Source organism: Ostrinia nubilalis, chromosome 1 (assembly GCF_963855985.1).
Source record: "Ostrinia nubilalis chromosome 1, ilOstNubi1.1, whole genome shotgun sequence".
Classification (NCBI taxonomy): Eukaryota; Metazoa; Arthropoda; class Insecta; order Lepidoptera; family Crambidae; genus Ostrinia; species Ostrinia nubilalis.
Genome location: NC_087088.1, coordinates 1,991,778 through 2,007,533, shown reverse-complemented (window position 1 = coordinate 2,007,533; position 15,756 = coordinate 1,991,778). Strand labels below are relative to the sequence as shown.

Genomic DNA, 15,756 nt, shown 5'->3' with positions numbered 1-15,756 from the left:
GCTAAGCCAGTGCTAGAAAATTGAATTTTCTTAACTTAGATGTTCTAGAGACTATCGACTCTATGACGACTGAGACTCAGTTCAGGTTGTGGGACACTCATTCATAATGCAAAAAAGTGTAAATTGGTACCTACTAAGACTGGGAACAAAGAAATAAATAGGACGTGATGTTCCGAAAAGAAACATGATTTTCTCAATATCGGCCGGCTTGAGCCATTTTATATACCGATGGCTTGATTGAGCCATTTTAGACTTATTAAGCCTGAAATCAGGGTTGACATCAGATATTCAAGACCAACAATCACGATAGAAATAGAAGACTGCCTTTTAAGAGCTTAAGACGGTCCAAAAGACCGTCTTAAGCTCTTCTTCTAACATGCCTCATCCTCTTTTCAACGCCTTTTAATCTCCCTCTCTCCCCTCCAGAGGGCAACGTATTCGGCGTGTCCCTAGAGACGCTGGTGCGCAAGGACATGATCCTGTGGGAGGACACGTGGTCGTGCGTGCCCAGCGTGCTGCGCGCTCTATCAGCCGCCTTGCGCGCGCGCACCGCCGACGAGGGACTGCTGCGCGTGCCAGGGAACAAGCAAAAGGTAAGACTATTTACAAGACAACTCCTTGAAAGGATTTTTAGCTTCACTATAAATAAATAATCTTTGGACAATTTCACACAGCGCCAGCTAGCCCCAAAGTAAGCAACTTAATGCTTGTGTTATGGGTGCTAGCTTAACGGATATACTACTTATATACTTTTTTTTTTAAATACATAAATATTATACATAGTCACACCCAGACCCGTCACAGATATTAACATTCATCATTTCAATTTCTGCCCGGCCGGGAATCGAACCCGGGACCTCTCGGCATAGTAACTAGTCCGTTCTGAACCACTACACCAAACGGCCGACAAACTTCACTTCACTGCTAATAACCTCTCGATTTCACTGCACCTCCTGTAATCAGGATTATAAGCAGCGTGGGACGTCCACCCAAAAGGTGGACCGACGACCTGATAAAGGTAGCAGGAAGGCGCTGGATGCAGACCGCTACCAACCGTGCGATGTGGAAGTCATTGGGGGAGGCCTACTTATGTTCAGCAGTGGACGTCCTGTAGCTGAAATGATGATGATGAAGCAGAATGTACGGGAGTTGTTATGCCTACATCTAGTTCGAACGGCTGTAACTCCTGTGTAGCTTGATTGCACATAAAAACCCAATCAGTGAAGTCTTTCATCATTTGTCCTAGGATATGGGTGGGTAGAGCTCACCAGACGGTACCATTGCAAATCAAGCAAGTTTAGTTTACGGGAATATTTCCACCTCTCGCTCCCACCACAACTCTAGTGTAGCCAGGATCTACAAGTTTATGTAAAATATTTGAAAATGACCCAACAAGAGACTAATTTGAATTCTATCTTCCAGATCGAGAGCCTCTGCCAGCTGATCGAGCGCGAATGGTACGGGCAGCGCGAGCTCGTAGAAGCCGCTCTAAGCCGAGCCAGCAGCCACGATATAGCAGCTGTGTTCAAGCGGCTGATGAGGGACCTGCCGCAGCCGCCGCTTACGCAGGAGCTCATGAGACTATTCTACCACACTTATGGTGAGTGTCGCCATTGCAAATGACTAAAGCCCGGTCACACTCACTGCGGGCGCCCGTAGCACAGTCGCGACAGCAATATAATTACGCGCGAGCGATAAGGATGGGTAGCTTAGGGTCATTGGACAAAATTCTACGTGCTCACAGACCAGACTATACCAAGACTAATGATACGGCAAGAGGTCAAGTTGGTGTATGTATTTAATTTTCTGTCTGAGTCAGATGACATGAATACGAAGGCAACCGGCGTGCCCCACGAAACCCCCCAACTTGTAGAAGAAGATAAATGTTATGTCTAACTCTAAAGGTGCTGTCTCGCACTGTTGAGCTTCCTTTTATACACCGCACGATTCTAAATAACAGCATAGGTCTCACGAAACTAAATAAAGATTAAATAAGGGGTCGGACACCACTATTCAAAACAGCCAGAACGATTGTGTTATCTTAAAAATGTGCTTTGAAATTACGAGTACGAAATACCTCTTTAACGTTGTTTGTAATTACAGCGTTGTCAGGCACGACGCAGGGCCGCGCGTTGAACCTGCTGGTGCTTCTCCTGCCGGCGGAGCAGCGTGCTACCCTGCGCGAACTACTGCGCCTCGTGCGCCACATCGTCGCGCACCACCACACCAACAAGATGACCGAGCACAACGTCGCCATGATCATCGCGCCCGCGCTCTTCCCGCCCAGGTGAGAACACTACATATAAAACAATATAGGCCCCAGTATACAACCCTGAGGAACACTTGTGTTAAAATAAAACCAACAAGATAACTGAGCACAACGTCGCCATGATCATCGCGCCCGCGCTCTTCCCGCCCAGGTGGGACAAGTTCAACAGTATTAACAATAGGTCCCAGGAGAAAACCCTGAGGAACACCTTTTCAAAGCTAAAACTTGCTCAGGCGAGACTAGTTTCCTATATGAAACAGTACTGGGCATAGGAGACTTCCCTGAGGAACACCCATTTTTAGTTAAGATGATGATCGAGCTTAACGTAGACATTTTTACCAGAATACTACACTGAAGAACACCTCTTTGAAAGCTGAACTATTGACACTTACTTGAGTCTATCTATACTGTCTTCGTCAAGTTCGCACATTCTCGTAGTTGGCGATATACTGAAATTAAAACGCACTTGAACAAGTTCAAAAGCGTTACTGTAGTCATTAAAATTGGGCTACATGATCATATCTGTAGTCAAGTTTATTGCATGTGTCTCATTTAGCAATCGTAAACAAGTGTGATTTATCGAAACACTAACTTGTATTTCCTTTCCAGCCTACTGATCAAAGCATCAGACAGCCTGGAGACGCAGCTCGCCACCGCGGCCAACAGCTGCCACGTGACTGAAGCGCTCATGCGCTGGTGCGAGCAGCTCTGGACGGTTCCAGCATCGCTGCTCACAGCAGCGCAGCGGAAACCCCCGCCACACCGGCGGAACCACCACACTTGAGCCTAATGCCCCCACAGATGGGCCACGGATATGACACTATGCATATCGTTTGTTCGTCGCGTTAAAATTCCAGCAAATATGCTTTGTTTTTGGATTTTCCGCATGGAAAATTACCAGCCAAAATGTTTTATGGCTGTATATTTGATAATAAAACAAAGATGCAAGAATTGCATCATGTAGGATTACGCAAATAACTATTGCTAAATTATTATAAGATCAAATATATTATTGTGAATAATTAGTTACGAATACTAGAATATACGTAGATATAATGCAGTGCATGTCCGTGGTCACTGGCATCCATTGGTCAATAGAATGCATGAAGATAACATGCAGGTGGAGTAATATTATACAAGCTACATGCAGTATCGTTGTTGTGTACTTTGGAAGACAATGACTGTATTATTCGCCACAGTTATTCCTGCGTGTTAGCTTCGTGTGGAAACCAAGAGGAGACATGAGGCCTGAAGCCACAAGTGTCAGAGACAGTGTACCTAGTTATGAGTTATGTTTCAGTCAAGTTGTGCTGTGCTTAAAGTTATATGAACAATGTTGCAATTGAGTGATATGATAAATATTATTTAATGATAACAATTATACATATACTCCGTGTTAATCTTGTAGTTAACGCATTTAGTGTGGTATACAAAATGTGAATGAGATGCCAAATATTCATCATATTCCTTAATTTAGTGTTATATTGATATTTCTGTGTGGTGGCTGAGCCTAAGCGAAATTGTCCTTAAATTCACGAATTTGTTTGTGTAAAAGAGAAGGTGTGGTGCCATTGAATCGTTTGGTTTGTATACAAAAGTTACCACTTTGGCAATGTAATGGTTGTTATGGATTTATAACATGGTGCCTTATATTGCAATAAAATATTTAAAATTATAAGTCTCCACAATCAGAATTCCATGTATTCTTTGTATTTAATGTAAATATGTTTTTCTAAATAGCTTTCGTTTTGTAAAATATTTTACCAATACTTTGACTAGGCAAGCAAAGACTGACTTGGTGTATTATTAATAAAGTATAATGATATTTCGTAAGTGTATTTACTTCCATATTATTAAATAATTAAAATAAAATGCATATTATTACAAATCACATTTTTTATTTTACCCAAAAACTAGTATTTGAAGTTTTTAATGAGATAGATGGCTTCATTATCTGCCCCACAGATTACCTTACCTTTATCACAGTGGAGGGTATTGATGGCTTTGTGCAATGTAGGCATGAGGGAGTTGACCATCATTGCATTCTTATCTTCTAATGGCATCCAGTTCGTAACTTGGTTGTCTGGTCCTTTGGAGCTCTTTGTCATAGCTTCCATGTTCCAATCCCAAATCTCACCAGACACAGAACAAGTTAAAAGCTTTTGTGGGTTTTCTGGATGGAAATGCATTTCTGTGACGCCAGCAGCATGTGCATTGAGCAGTGACGTTGGAAATGAGTTCACACGCAGGTCCCAAATGGCTAGAGATCCTGACTCACTACCTGCTAGAACTATGTGAGGCTGAGTGGGATGATTCAAAATGCATGTGGCTGCCATTTCATCTCCAGCAAGCAAAAATGATGCAGCTGGCTTGTTGTTGTTAGTTCGGAGATCCCAGATTTTCATGTGGCCTCTTACATTACCGGTTATAATCTAAAAATAGTAAAATGGAACAACTGTTAGTTTCACAAAGTCATTAAAATCAATTTCAAAAAGTGAAGAAAAGTATTGTAGAAATTACCTCACTATGTTTGAAGAAACAAACAGAATGCAAGGAACAGCTATCAGCACCAGTAATAGTTCGAGTAGTTTCCCCTCGTCTGCCATTCAGTATGTTAATGTTGCCGTCTTCGCCAATTGTGACTATGTCACCATCAATAGCATCAAGAGAGGTACATGAGCAAAGGTCTGTCCTATAATGTAAAACAGTAAAAACTTAGTCCCACATTGGAAATTAATATCAAATCAGTATCAGTATCAAAAATAAACAAAAGATGTATCTAAGGTCAACATTTTGAAACTAATGAAGAAACCCTACACTCTTTAGGGTTTAGGATAAATGACTTCAAGTCAGTGATTTGTCACAATGTAATTTGTTAAGTAAAAATTAGAGAGGTCTTAGAATTACACCTGTTCTAATGTATTCTATAAAAAAAACTGGAAAAATCATTCACACATGCATTGTTTAGTTAAAGCTAAGGAATTTGTAACATTATCTATCTACTCACCCAAAGTTATGTAGTTTTGTCCATGAATGTATTTCCCGCAACGGAGTCTGTTTCTCATAGGGGCTAATTTCCAGTAGACGCACGTCGCCGTTCGATGTTGAGACAACAATTTTGTTCTTTTCCGTGAACTTTATTTCTGTGACATCACCATCCACAGGGAATTCAGATAACGCCCGAGGATATTCTATCTCTTCATCTTCATGAGGACTCTCAAGGGTCCAAACTTTTATAGAGTTTGCCTCATCATCCCAACTGCCGGTGAAGAAACACTTCGTTTCTTCGTACTCTTCCGGGATCCATCGAATTTTGTTAATTTTTTGAGACACGAACGTACCTTGCACTTCTAATGGCATTTTCAAAACACTTTAGGGGTATTTTTTAAATTTATTTATTTGTTTTTTAATTTTTGTATTTGTTCTTAGCCGTTGCGCGAATTGTGAACATTTGTCAAAGTCAAACGTCACATTTTGAGGTTATAATAGTGACGCCCATAAAATAACGTTATCAACTATTTAAGATTCCGTTACCATTTAACTTTGTCAAATTTTCAGTACCGATTTAAAAGGCTGGCAGCAGCGCCATTTAGCATGGAACGGAAAGGCAGCTTGTCGTGGGTAGAGATGGGTTTCCACCCGGGTAAAAACCCACATGAGGGTAAAAACCCAATAAAAACCCGTTTCATTCCACCCGTGGGTGTTTACACCGGGTGAAAACAAATAATTTTATAATTATTTCAATTGGTATCTTTTCTTTATTTTTATTGAATTTTTCTCATTTAAGTTTATTGATTAACTAGCGGCCGCCCGCGACTTCGTACGCGTGGATCCCGTTTTACCCCCTTCATCTATCTTACGCGGTTTAGATTTTTTCATACAAATAATTTTTCCCGCTAATTCCCGTTCCCGTGGGAATTTTGCAATATCCTGTTGTAACTAAGCTTTAAGTTTACTAAGGTACCTGCATGCCAAATTTCAAGCGTCTAACTTAAGCGGTTTAGATTTTTCATACAAAAGGATTTTCCCGCTAATTCCTGTTCCCGTGGGAATTCCTAAGTATACTATAACCTGCCCAGGAGTATGAAGAATAATTGTACCAAGTTTCGTTAAAATCCGTCGAGTAGTTTTTGTTTCTATAAGGAACATACAGACGGACAGACAGACAGACAGACAGACAGACAGACAGACAGACAGACAGACAGACAAAAATTTTACTAATTGCATTTTTGGCATCAGTATCGATCACTAATCACCCCCTGATAGTTATTTTGAAAATATATTTCATGTACAGAATTGACCTCTCTACAGATTTATTATAAGTATAGATAAGTAATAAGTCAAATTTAACACTAATATGCATTTATATAGTGTCCAAATCGTAAAATTGATCACATTATGATGATGTGACCAATTATTTTATAAAATAGTGTTATTTCAAGAATCGTTGAACCGATTTAGAAGAAATTTAGTAGGAACACAATAATTTGTGATCATGGCAAGGACATGGAGGGAGGGGTGACAAAGATGCCAAACTCTCTCTTTGATGACATTACGGTATAAAGTTACAAATAACAACACCAACTACAAAGTACTTCTGCTTAAAAACTTGAAATCGAACCGCCCTTCCGTCACTGTAACGCTTTTCAAGACCTCCTCTCCCTCCAGATTGCATTACGTAACACTAGAACGCCCCCTTAGCAACAAATACAACTTCTCACTTAACAAAAACGCTATTTTTGTTTTCACCCACCCGAATGGGTGATAATGGGTAAAAACCGGGTTTTTACCCAAATCACCCAGTTTTAACCCAATCGGGTGAAATGGGTTTTTACCCACTACCCATCTCTAGTCGTGGGTGGCAAGGAAATTGAGTTTTATATGGCGAATATAATTGGTTTGGCTTATTTAAAGTTACAATTACTATACGACAGTTAAAATTCGTTCTCGTCCCGATGAACATTTTAGAAAAATTGAGGATTGTGACGGCTTTTAAATTTTGAAATGGCTGAAACGATGTTATAAATAACGAATAACGTCAAAACGTTAGTTGTTAATTTTGTTACAGAACTATCTGTCAGCTGCTATAGCTTTACTCTACCATTCATTCATTTTCGTCTATCCTTTTCACAGAATCTGTGATCCTTTTCACTCCTACGACTTCTTCCAAAATTCAATCAACTTTTCATTCATAGATTCTATTCTAGATTCATTCATTTCATATCATTCATTCTGATTCATTCATAGAAGTAAACAAAGTAGAAAGAAAGTGCAACAACGCCAACAAAGTTTTTTGTTTGATTGATTAACTTTTACCTAATTAGTAATTAAAATCTCATCTAGAATGGCGCGTAGTGGGATTATGTCACCAGCGGATTCTGCACTTTATATCGCTAATAACTCTAAACATGTAAAAATACACGAAGAAGGAATCGAAAAGCTTTGTGGAGAAGTAAGTGATAAGTTTTCTCACCAACAATCAAATATTGACTAAACTAAAATAATTGATGTACCTAACTACCTTGAGACTTGCCAACTTTGAAACCCTCCTCTTGAGATAAAATTGATAAAACCATTTTCAGATGCTTCAATCAATGATATCCAACAAACTTGAGATCCCCGACACTGGTGCTAGCATACAGTATCTGAGCAAAGAAGATCCACGTTCTGTAGACTGGATATTTGTAGCGGACGCCTTGAATTTTTGCTTCTGGTCATATTCTGGAGCTGAAAAGTGGACCGTAGATGGACATTCAGGTTATTATGCCTTGGAAGCTGCTCTTAGTAGAGCTTTGAAAGTAAGTACACAATAATTTCAATTAATTAAATACTCAGAAAGGGACACTACAGTTTAATGCAAATTATGTGCCTTAAGAAGCAGTTTCCTCTTATAAACTATTGCATAAATCTTATTCCAGGAAGGCCACAATGTCACCAACCCAGAATACTACTCCAAAATAACTGCAGATGACCTCAGACATATCTTTAGAAGTGACAATGATGCTGAAATACCATTATTTGGGGAGAGGCTCTCAGTTCTGCATGAAGTTGGGAGCATACTTATAGACAAATACAATGGAACCTTTACAACATGTTTGAAATTGGCTTCTAAATCTGCTGAAAAACTTCTAGAGATAGTCGTCAATGATTTCCCTTGCTTCCGAGACGAAGCCGAATTTAAAAACAAAAAGGTTTCTTTGTACAAACGGGCTCAAATCCTGGTGGCAGATATTTGGAACTTCTTTGGAGGCTCTGGATGGGGAGAATTTGAAGATATAGACAAGATAACAATGTTCGCTGACTATAGAGTGCCTCAAGTTTTGGTGTACTTTGGGGCGATGAGTTACAGTGATGAATTGATGGAAAAGTTGAAAAAAGGTGAGAAACTGCAATGCTATAATCATTGTTTTCAAATATTTTATCTAATTAAGTCTCAACAGTAATAAATAAAGGTATGCCTGTTAGGCCAGTAGAATTAAACACAAAAATTGATTAAATCGGAAATAATTCCTACAAAAGATTTTTTTGCTTTAATGGCTTCATTGGTTGCCCATTAAGACTCTCCTAAGTTTTCGACTTCGACGGAGTTGTGCTTAAGTGGTGGGGGCCCCCGAAAGGGGCGTTTTTTCGGTTTTCCGGTTATACCGCGTAAAGGACTTACCCTATCGAAAAGTGGTCTTCATGACGGTTGAAGGGCACTTAATCCTGCATTGAATAAGACCAAATTCAATGTTTTGAATAAACCGTTCCCGCGCTAAAGTTCGGAAAAGTAGAAAATATACGTATAATTAATGACCCTCTCCACGTCCAATGGCTTGTTACCCACAGGCTTCCAAGTCTTGAAAAGGGCCACCTCAACCAGTGTAACCCTATCAAGGCTTACGAGCTTGATGCGCCTATCCTTGTGCGTCCCAGCCGTTCCTTAACTGCGGTTGGTGCACCTCTTCCTTGCACTCTCCTGAACGACCCTGTGTTACCTACTGTGGCTGTCCCACTTCCTTGCAGCCTCCTGCACGACTACGTTGCCTAGCCGTATGCCTGGTCCAAGGTTCGACGCCACAAAATCAACTTCGCACGCGTGAAAATAGTTTAAATACTATTTTCCGTGCTTGCAACATTTTTCTTTACTGCTTCGGCTCTATTAGTCGTAGAGTGATTGTATATATCCTATAGCCTTCCTCAATTTATGAGCTATTCAATACAAAAATTATTATTTCAATCAAACTAGTAATTCTTGAGATTAGCGCGTTCAAACAAACAATCAAAAAACTCTTCAGCGTTTTAATATGAACTTGTTGTTGTTGATTTTTGGCGTCAAACCTTAGACCAGGCATACGGCTAGGCAACGTAGTCGTGCAGGAGGATACAAGGAAGAGGGGCAGCCACAGTAGGTAACACAGAGTCGTTCAGGTGAGTGCCAGGAAGAGGTGCAGCAACCGCAGTTAAGGAACGGCTGGGACGAACAAGGATCGGCGAATCCAGCTCGTATGCCTTGATAGGGTTACACTGGTTGAGGCGCTCCTTTTCAAGACTTGGAAGCCTGCGGGTAACGAGCCATTGGACGTGGAGAGGGTCATTAATTATACGTATATTTTCTACTTTTCCGAACTTTAGCGCGGGAACGGTTTATCCAAAACATTTGAATTTGGTCTTATTCAATGCAGGATTAAGTGCCCTTCAACCGTCATGAAGACCACTTTTCGATAGGGTAAGTCCTTTACGCGGTATAACCGGAAAACCGAAAAAACGCCCCTTTCGGGGGCCCCCACCACTTAAGCACAACTCCGTCGAAGTCGAAAACTTAGGAGAGTCTTAATGGGCAACCAATGAAGCCATTAAAGCAATAAAATCTTTTGTAGGAATTATTTCCGATTTAAAAGCTAATTCTACTGGACTATGTATCATCACAGAGTAAATTGAGTTTAGCACTAAGTAGGTAGTCATTGGTTTAGGTTATCCTAAAAATATAGGTTATTAAAATTTGATGAATTATTTATTGCTTTATTACAGATATCCTCTTACCCAGTGGTTCTGAAGAAGAAGTAGAAATCCGAGGCTGCTCCATTCACACAGTTGAGCTGATCAAGCGCAGACTAAAGGAGAAGACTAAAGGTCAGTCCAACGTACAAGTCCCTAACTCCAGTCTGATTGACTACTACCTATGGTGCTACCGAAGGAAATACGCTGATGAACTGGAGAAAGTCCCCTTCCACAAAACATTGGGTATATTTTATTGATATTATTTTACAATTGAGTAACTAAAGTATTCTTAATATTCAAATATGACTTGAATAATATTTTGAAGGTAGGTAAGAAATTTCTAGGTGGCCATTTTTTTTAATTTGGCTGTTGTAACCAGTGTAAAAACCATAGACAATAATCACAACTTTCTGTGGTGTTGCCTGAGTCAAAAAGTTTTAGATACAACAATATCAGAACTATCATGATTTGATTTGAAATTTGAGCTTTTTTTGGGGCTAAAATTGGTAATAATAAAATACAAAAAAATTTTTTTTTTATTAAAGAGCTTACACATTAGTTTAGACTTTTTACACATTAGTAGAGTTAGTGTAAAAACCATTGGTGCATACTTATATTCTTGACGCATTTAATTGTAAAAATAAAACTACACATTAGGTTTATTGTGAATTTTGTGATAATATATTTTAAGGAGATCAAGTATTTTTATAAAATAAAACAAATTGTTATCGTTTACATGTAGAATTTATTTATACATTATAACCCTTATTCTCTTACACATTAAGCTTATTGGTATGTCTACAGCTCGCTTTCTAGCTACATCGTTATCACATGATTGCAGTGGTCTATATTTTTCAAGGGAAAATGTATTATTGCACTTAGCACAATGTCTTACCGTTATAAACTACCACTAGGATACCTAAATTTTACTATGGACACAACCACTAGAGAATTACCCAATGTATTCATGATTATTTACAACTTTGGCATTCGAATATAATAATAATGACTTAAATAGTGAAGTGACAATGTTTACAAAAATGGCACTAAATATTTACATCATAAACGATCTATTTATGTACACAGTTTTTATGATTCGTGAATTAAGTGCTTATTCTAAAAAAAACAATTTTTTCTGTCATAAACATTGACACCAAGTGGCTTAACTACCATAGCTTGTTTACAGGTTGATAAACAAGCTGTAGTTCCACTCTTATGAAAGATATTTTAACGCTAATGAATGAAAATCACGCATTTTTGACACGAACTCTTCGTACACATAAAGTAGTTTTCTGGGGAAAATGGCTCTTTTCATAAATATTATAAGTCAAATTGGATCTTATAAACTTCTTGTAGACCCAGTTCTAAACTAACCGAGGTTCTTGATCTATGAGAAATAACATTTATTACTTACTTAAATTTAAAATGTTAGTGGGATATAAAACAACACCATTGCTTAGTTTATTTGCTCTTGGAAAGTACGCGATGAGTTATGATGACTCAGTTGATAGGCCAGTACAAGATAAGATTACACTAAATAAGGCACGTTTAATTTTAAAAAATTACTAGAAAATTACTGAAGATCGTAATCGTAGAAAATCTAAAATTATTTGTTGAATAAATAATACTGATTTATAATGAAGCATTCTAGATCTATTTATTGTTGAACTTAGATTTCAGACTTTCGAAGAACGCTAGTTTAGACTTAATGGTGCCAGGTTCTGGTAGTGGGCTGCCGGGTCGACTGGATTCCTTCGTGACCTCCTCACCTTCAGGGATTTCTTTGGATCCTCCAGGAACTGTTAGGGGAGTTGCCATGGACAATTTCAGTTCTTCCCTAAATTCCTTCGAGATGCTTCTGGCAGTAAGGCTGTGCATGTACACTTGCTTATTGCTCGGTTTGGAGTCACCATTCAGGATGTTCTCTTTGCTTTTTCGTCGCCGCATGTATGAGTAAGGTTGAGGTAGCTATGGAAATTGATAGTGATTGGTTAGGTTAGGTACACATTCTTTATTAGTAGGTATATTTATGTAATTAAGAACGAGAAGTTGCTTCTATTCATAAGGGCCGTGTGGCCCGTGTGTGTATGACACGGTGTGGTGTTAAACTAATTTAATTTTGACTTAGATTGTGAAGAACACCTGTCAAACCTTCAGTTGTCAAAAATTCTTGTGTTTTATTTAAATCTTTAAAATCACATAATGATTTTGTAAGACTAAATTTGACATGGTGATAGGCACTATCAAATACTAAAATATAAAGTAATAATTAACGTACTAATGTACTTGATACATTGTGTGTGATATTGCTGGGATTAAGATTACAAATATATTTACTAACCTTGGCCGGTTCATTGAGATTGTCCATGCTTACAAATTTCTTCGCCAACTCCTTAACTTTGGGCAACTGAGCTAGTATGTCATCGATTTCACTGTTCCTCTCCGATAAATCTTCATCGAAACATTCCTCGATTATAACTGATTCTTCGACAAACTCGATATTTGGACTGAGTTTCTCACCGGCTTCTTCGAAAACGTTGTTATCTGGTATATCGATGTTGTCGTTCGTGTCAGTTACTACCTCGTATCTGGGCGATACGTTATCTTCCGGCTTACATCTCACTATCTCGCCTGTTTGTACATTGTAGATCTTAATGGAGTCTTCCAAACTACTAGAGCTTATGTAAGAATTGTCAACGCTCAGATTTGTTGGTGATTTGGCAGGTTCCTCTATCTCCTTACTCTCTACGTCCAATGAAGGTGTATTTGTGTTGTAGGCAGTTTGCAGGATTTCTTCAAATTTCTTATCAGTGTCGTCATCGTCCACGTAAGCGGGTTTTGCAGAAAATAGTGTGTGTTCATTTAAGTCTTCGTATTCTATCAAAATCGTGTCATTGTTCCTCGGCATGGTGGATATAGAGTCGTATGTTTGATCGTCAACAGCAAATTTGGTGTACTGCTGGTTCGTCGCAATGGCGTTAAATTGTTTTATGAGCGATCCCTGAAATTTAAATGTCATTTGGATAAAGTGATTTAGGTATAATTAGTATAATAAACATTAAGATAATTTTAATTCCAGTACAACTTGACGTTTTAGGTATGTGTATACATAGTGTCTATTCTAGAGCGCTATCTAGAAGCCCCACTCCGTGCTAATTTACTCAAGTTATGTTTCTATTTTGTTTACGTGGACGACGTGCTGTTAGGGACAATTAAAACGTGCGTCTTTGGAAATTGTGAAGAAGTAATTAAAATTGTTAATGTAAGAGAAATGGTAGGAAATGATTGTTATGGTTTCGGTGAAGCATTCTATGTGATTGTCGCATGGTAAAGTGTGATTGATAGAGTCGTTATTCGGAACCTTGTTAGTTAGTGGCAAGCCATCCAATGCTGCAATGTTAGTCATAAGTCTGCCAAAATCATACAACACTCACCACTAACGTCTCGGTGGATTACTGTAGTAATATTACTGAAAATTTTATTAGAAGGACACAAATCTATAAGTGCAGCTAGGATCATACTCTCATGTATTAAGTGCAGAGTGCTGTTAGTCAGCGATATTATTTCTTTCAACATGCCAACTTTAAACACAACAGGCAACATAGGTACGCTGTGTCAAAACGAAGATATTTCATTCAAATAGATGATTTAGTAATGACTGGCTTTTTCCACCTCCGGAAATGCTTAGAAGATTGTTAAAAAGTAACCTAGTATAACCTAAATTAAAGATCGGAAAGTCTGGCCATCTATGTATGTATCGTACATAGTGTAGAGATTCGTATAGTACAACAGTTAAAGAATCGGTAGGAATGATATTGTCAGTTGGGGTGCTTCAAGGCGAATGTGTATTAGCGAATGTCGATCTGATTCACCAGAGGTCGTTACGAAAGCCCTTGCTTAACCTGAGACTGCCCCCGAACGTATAATTGAGGACCGGGCGGCGTTTGGCGCGCGCGCCGAAGTCGTCGCTCCTCAGAGTGCCGCTGCGCCTAACATTGCTATACGTCTCGAAAAGATCTTCAGTTATTTCAGGTTTTTTCGGTATTCTAAGTCTAACTATATCCTCGTTTTCCACATAACCGTCACCTTCATCGTACTCAATCGTGTTATTTAATCTTACGTTGGCGTTTCGACTGACATTACGCGTGTCTGTCGCATGATTCTCATCAGCGTTATCGTGTTTGTCGGGGTTTTCGAAAATGGGGTTTATGGCGAAGTTGGGGCTCGCGTTTCTGGGGCTGAGGACGGCGCGCACGATGTTCTGGTGCAGCGCGCACGCCTCGAGGTCGCCCAGGGAGCTGCTGGCACTTACAGGAGCGAGCTCTGTATCGAAATTGTCTAAACTGGCCGACTTGTTCAGCGACGACAGCGAGCTAGCGTCGCTCAGACTCGTCTTCTTCCGACCCCCGGAGGACGCTTTCGCCTCTTTTATGTAATAATCTCTCCCGTATCTGCGAAAAAATAAATATGGTATCGTAGTTAATAAAGTTTGAAAATTTTAATGCTGCGCCTCTAGCTTGTTTTTTTTTATTTTGGAAAAAAATAATTCCTTAGATGGAATCGAACCTTTCGTTTGCCGGGCGGCTACTCTGAATATACTCATTTTACTATTTATGTTCTTTTTATCTTCTGCCACTTACCGTTTGTATTGTGGAACTTCCTCCGCTAATACATCTTTAAGTATCTTAGGTGATGGACTTTTTGACCTCGTGCCGTTCATATGCACAGCATCACCGTTCAGTACCAAGGCCGGTTTATTCTGAGAAGCTTCTTCTTTAACTGGGATTTCGTCTTCAGTGACATTCTTGTTAACATCTTCGTCTGTCGCTTGTTTAGGATTTTCATCATCCATTTCTTTAGTTTTTGTGGTAATCATGTCGAATAGTGATGAATTGCTTTTAGCTGACAGACGTTTCTGAATGGCTTCAGGAGAATAAGGATTGTTTGGCATTTCAACGTAGTTCAACCACTTCTTGCGCTCGCGGTATGCGATTGAACCTGTAAATGATTTATTTATTTTAATGCTCATTCAAACAAATAACAAGTTTCTACAATACAGGTTTTCTTTATGTAAATACCTACGGTGACGTTACTGATACGAATTTAGATATTTTTGCTAGCAACTGAAAAATTGCAAAAAGTTTAATTACACTTTGATAAATGAATCGTTTTATTACCTGGTATTAAATCGTCGACATCTTTATCGGTGTCTCGGGTCGGTATTCTGAAAGATGTTAAGTTTCTTAATAAACAATAATATAATAGTCTGACTGATTTTTGTCCCGTTAAAAACAATGTTTTTGAGAAGATTTTAGATTTTTTTTTTCTTATTTTAAATTAGATCATTATTTCTTATGCAGCTGACATATAAAATGTAGTGTACTAAACACAGGGATGTCTCTCTCTATACACCTGATCTACTCAGGGACTAATAGGTGTTTAGTTGTTTCCTATCCAACTATGGGCAATAACTTTGCGTTCACTTGCAGGCGCACAAGCTGTTTACG

The 15,756-nt window shown here is 38.9% G+C and overlaps 6 protein-coding genes across 6 annotated transcripts in view; 2 read left to right on the top strand and 4 right to left on the bottom strand.

Moving 5' to 3' along the window:
• LOC135076984 (rho GTPase-activating protein conundrum) overlaps window positions 1–2,291 on the top strand; it is a 127,730-nt gene extending 125,439 nt beyond the window's left edge. Inside the window, exons 10-12 of the mRNA XM_063971532.1 lie at window positions 427–593; window positions 1,423–1,600; window positions 2,104–2,291. Coding sequence (XP_063827602.1) covers window positions 427–593; window positions 1,423–1,600; window positions 2,104–2,291 — 533 coding nt within the window. The remainder of the gene's footprint in view (window positions 1–426; window positions 594–1,422; window positions 1,601–2,103) is intronic.
• Window positions 1–15,756, bottom strand: part of LOC135078003 (14 kDa phosphohistidine phosphatase-like) — a 516,815-nt gene that overhangs the window by 159,517 nt on the left and 341,542 nt on the right. The gene's annotated exons all lie outside the window — the stretch shown is intronic.
• The window catches only part of LOC135077259 (unconventional prefoldin RPB5 interactor-like protein), a 250,827-nt gene that overhangs the window by 218,369 nt on the left and 16,702 nt on the right, over window positions 1–15,756 (bottom strand). The window lies entirely within an intron of this gene.
• On the bottom strand, window positions 3,051–5,736 carry LOC135077600 (nucleoporin Nup43). The gene is made up of 3 exons (XM_063972188.1): window positions 5,277–5,736; window positions 4,790–4,961; window positions 3,051–4,701 (listed from the first exon to the last, which is right to left on the bottom strand). Exons 1-3 carry the CDS (start codon window positions 5,627–5,629, stop codon window positions 4,183–4,185), a joined length of 1,044 nt encoding a protein of 347 aa, XP_063828258.1. The 5' UTR covers window positions 5,630–5,736; the 3' UTR covers window positions 3,051–4,182.
• Window positions 7,551–10,530, top strand: LOC135077691 (queuosine 5'-phosphate N-glycosylase/hydrolase). Its single transcript, XM_063972297.1, has 4 exons — window positions 7,551–7,721; window positions 7,852–8,067; window positions 8,188–8,647; window positions 10,280–10,530. Exons 1-4 carry the CDS (start codon window positions 7,614–7,616, stop codon window positions 10,504–10,506), a joined length of 1,011 nt encoding a protein of 336 aa, XP_063828367.1. The 5' UTR covers window positions 7,551–7,613; the 3' UTR covers window positions 10,507–10,530.
• The window catches only part of LOC135076981 (uncharacterized), a 99,420-nt gene continuing 94,635 nt past the window's right edge, over window positions 10,972–15,756 (bottom strand). The window contains exons 14-18 of the mRNA XM_063971516.1: window positions 15,427–15,473; window positions 14,890–15,247; window positions 14,370–14,700; window positions 12,591–13,250; window positions 10,972–12,217 (exon numbers count right to left, since the gene is read on the bottom strand). Of these exons, the coding sequence (XP_063827586.1) occupies window positions 11,903–12,217; window positions 12,591–13,250; window positions 14,370–14,700; window positions 14,890–15,247; window positions 15,427–15,473 (1,711 nt within the window). The 3' untranslated portion in view covers window positions 10,972–11,902. The remainder of the gene's footprint in view (window positions 12,218–12,590; window positions 13,251–14,369; window positions 14,701–14,889; window positions 15,248–15,426; window positions 15,474–15,756) is intronic.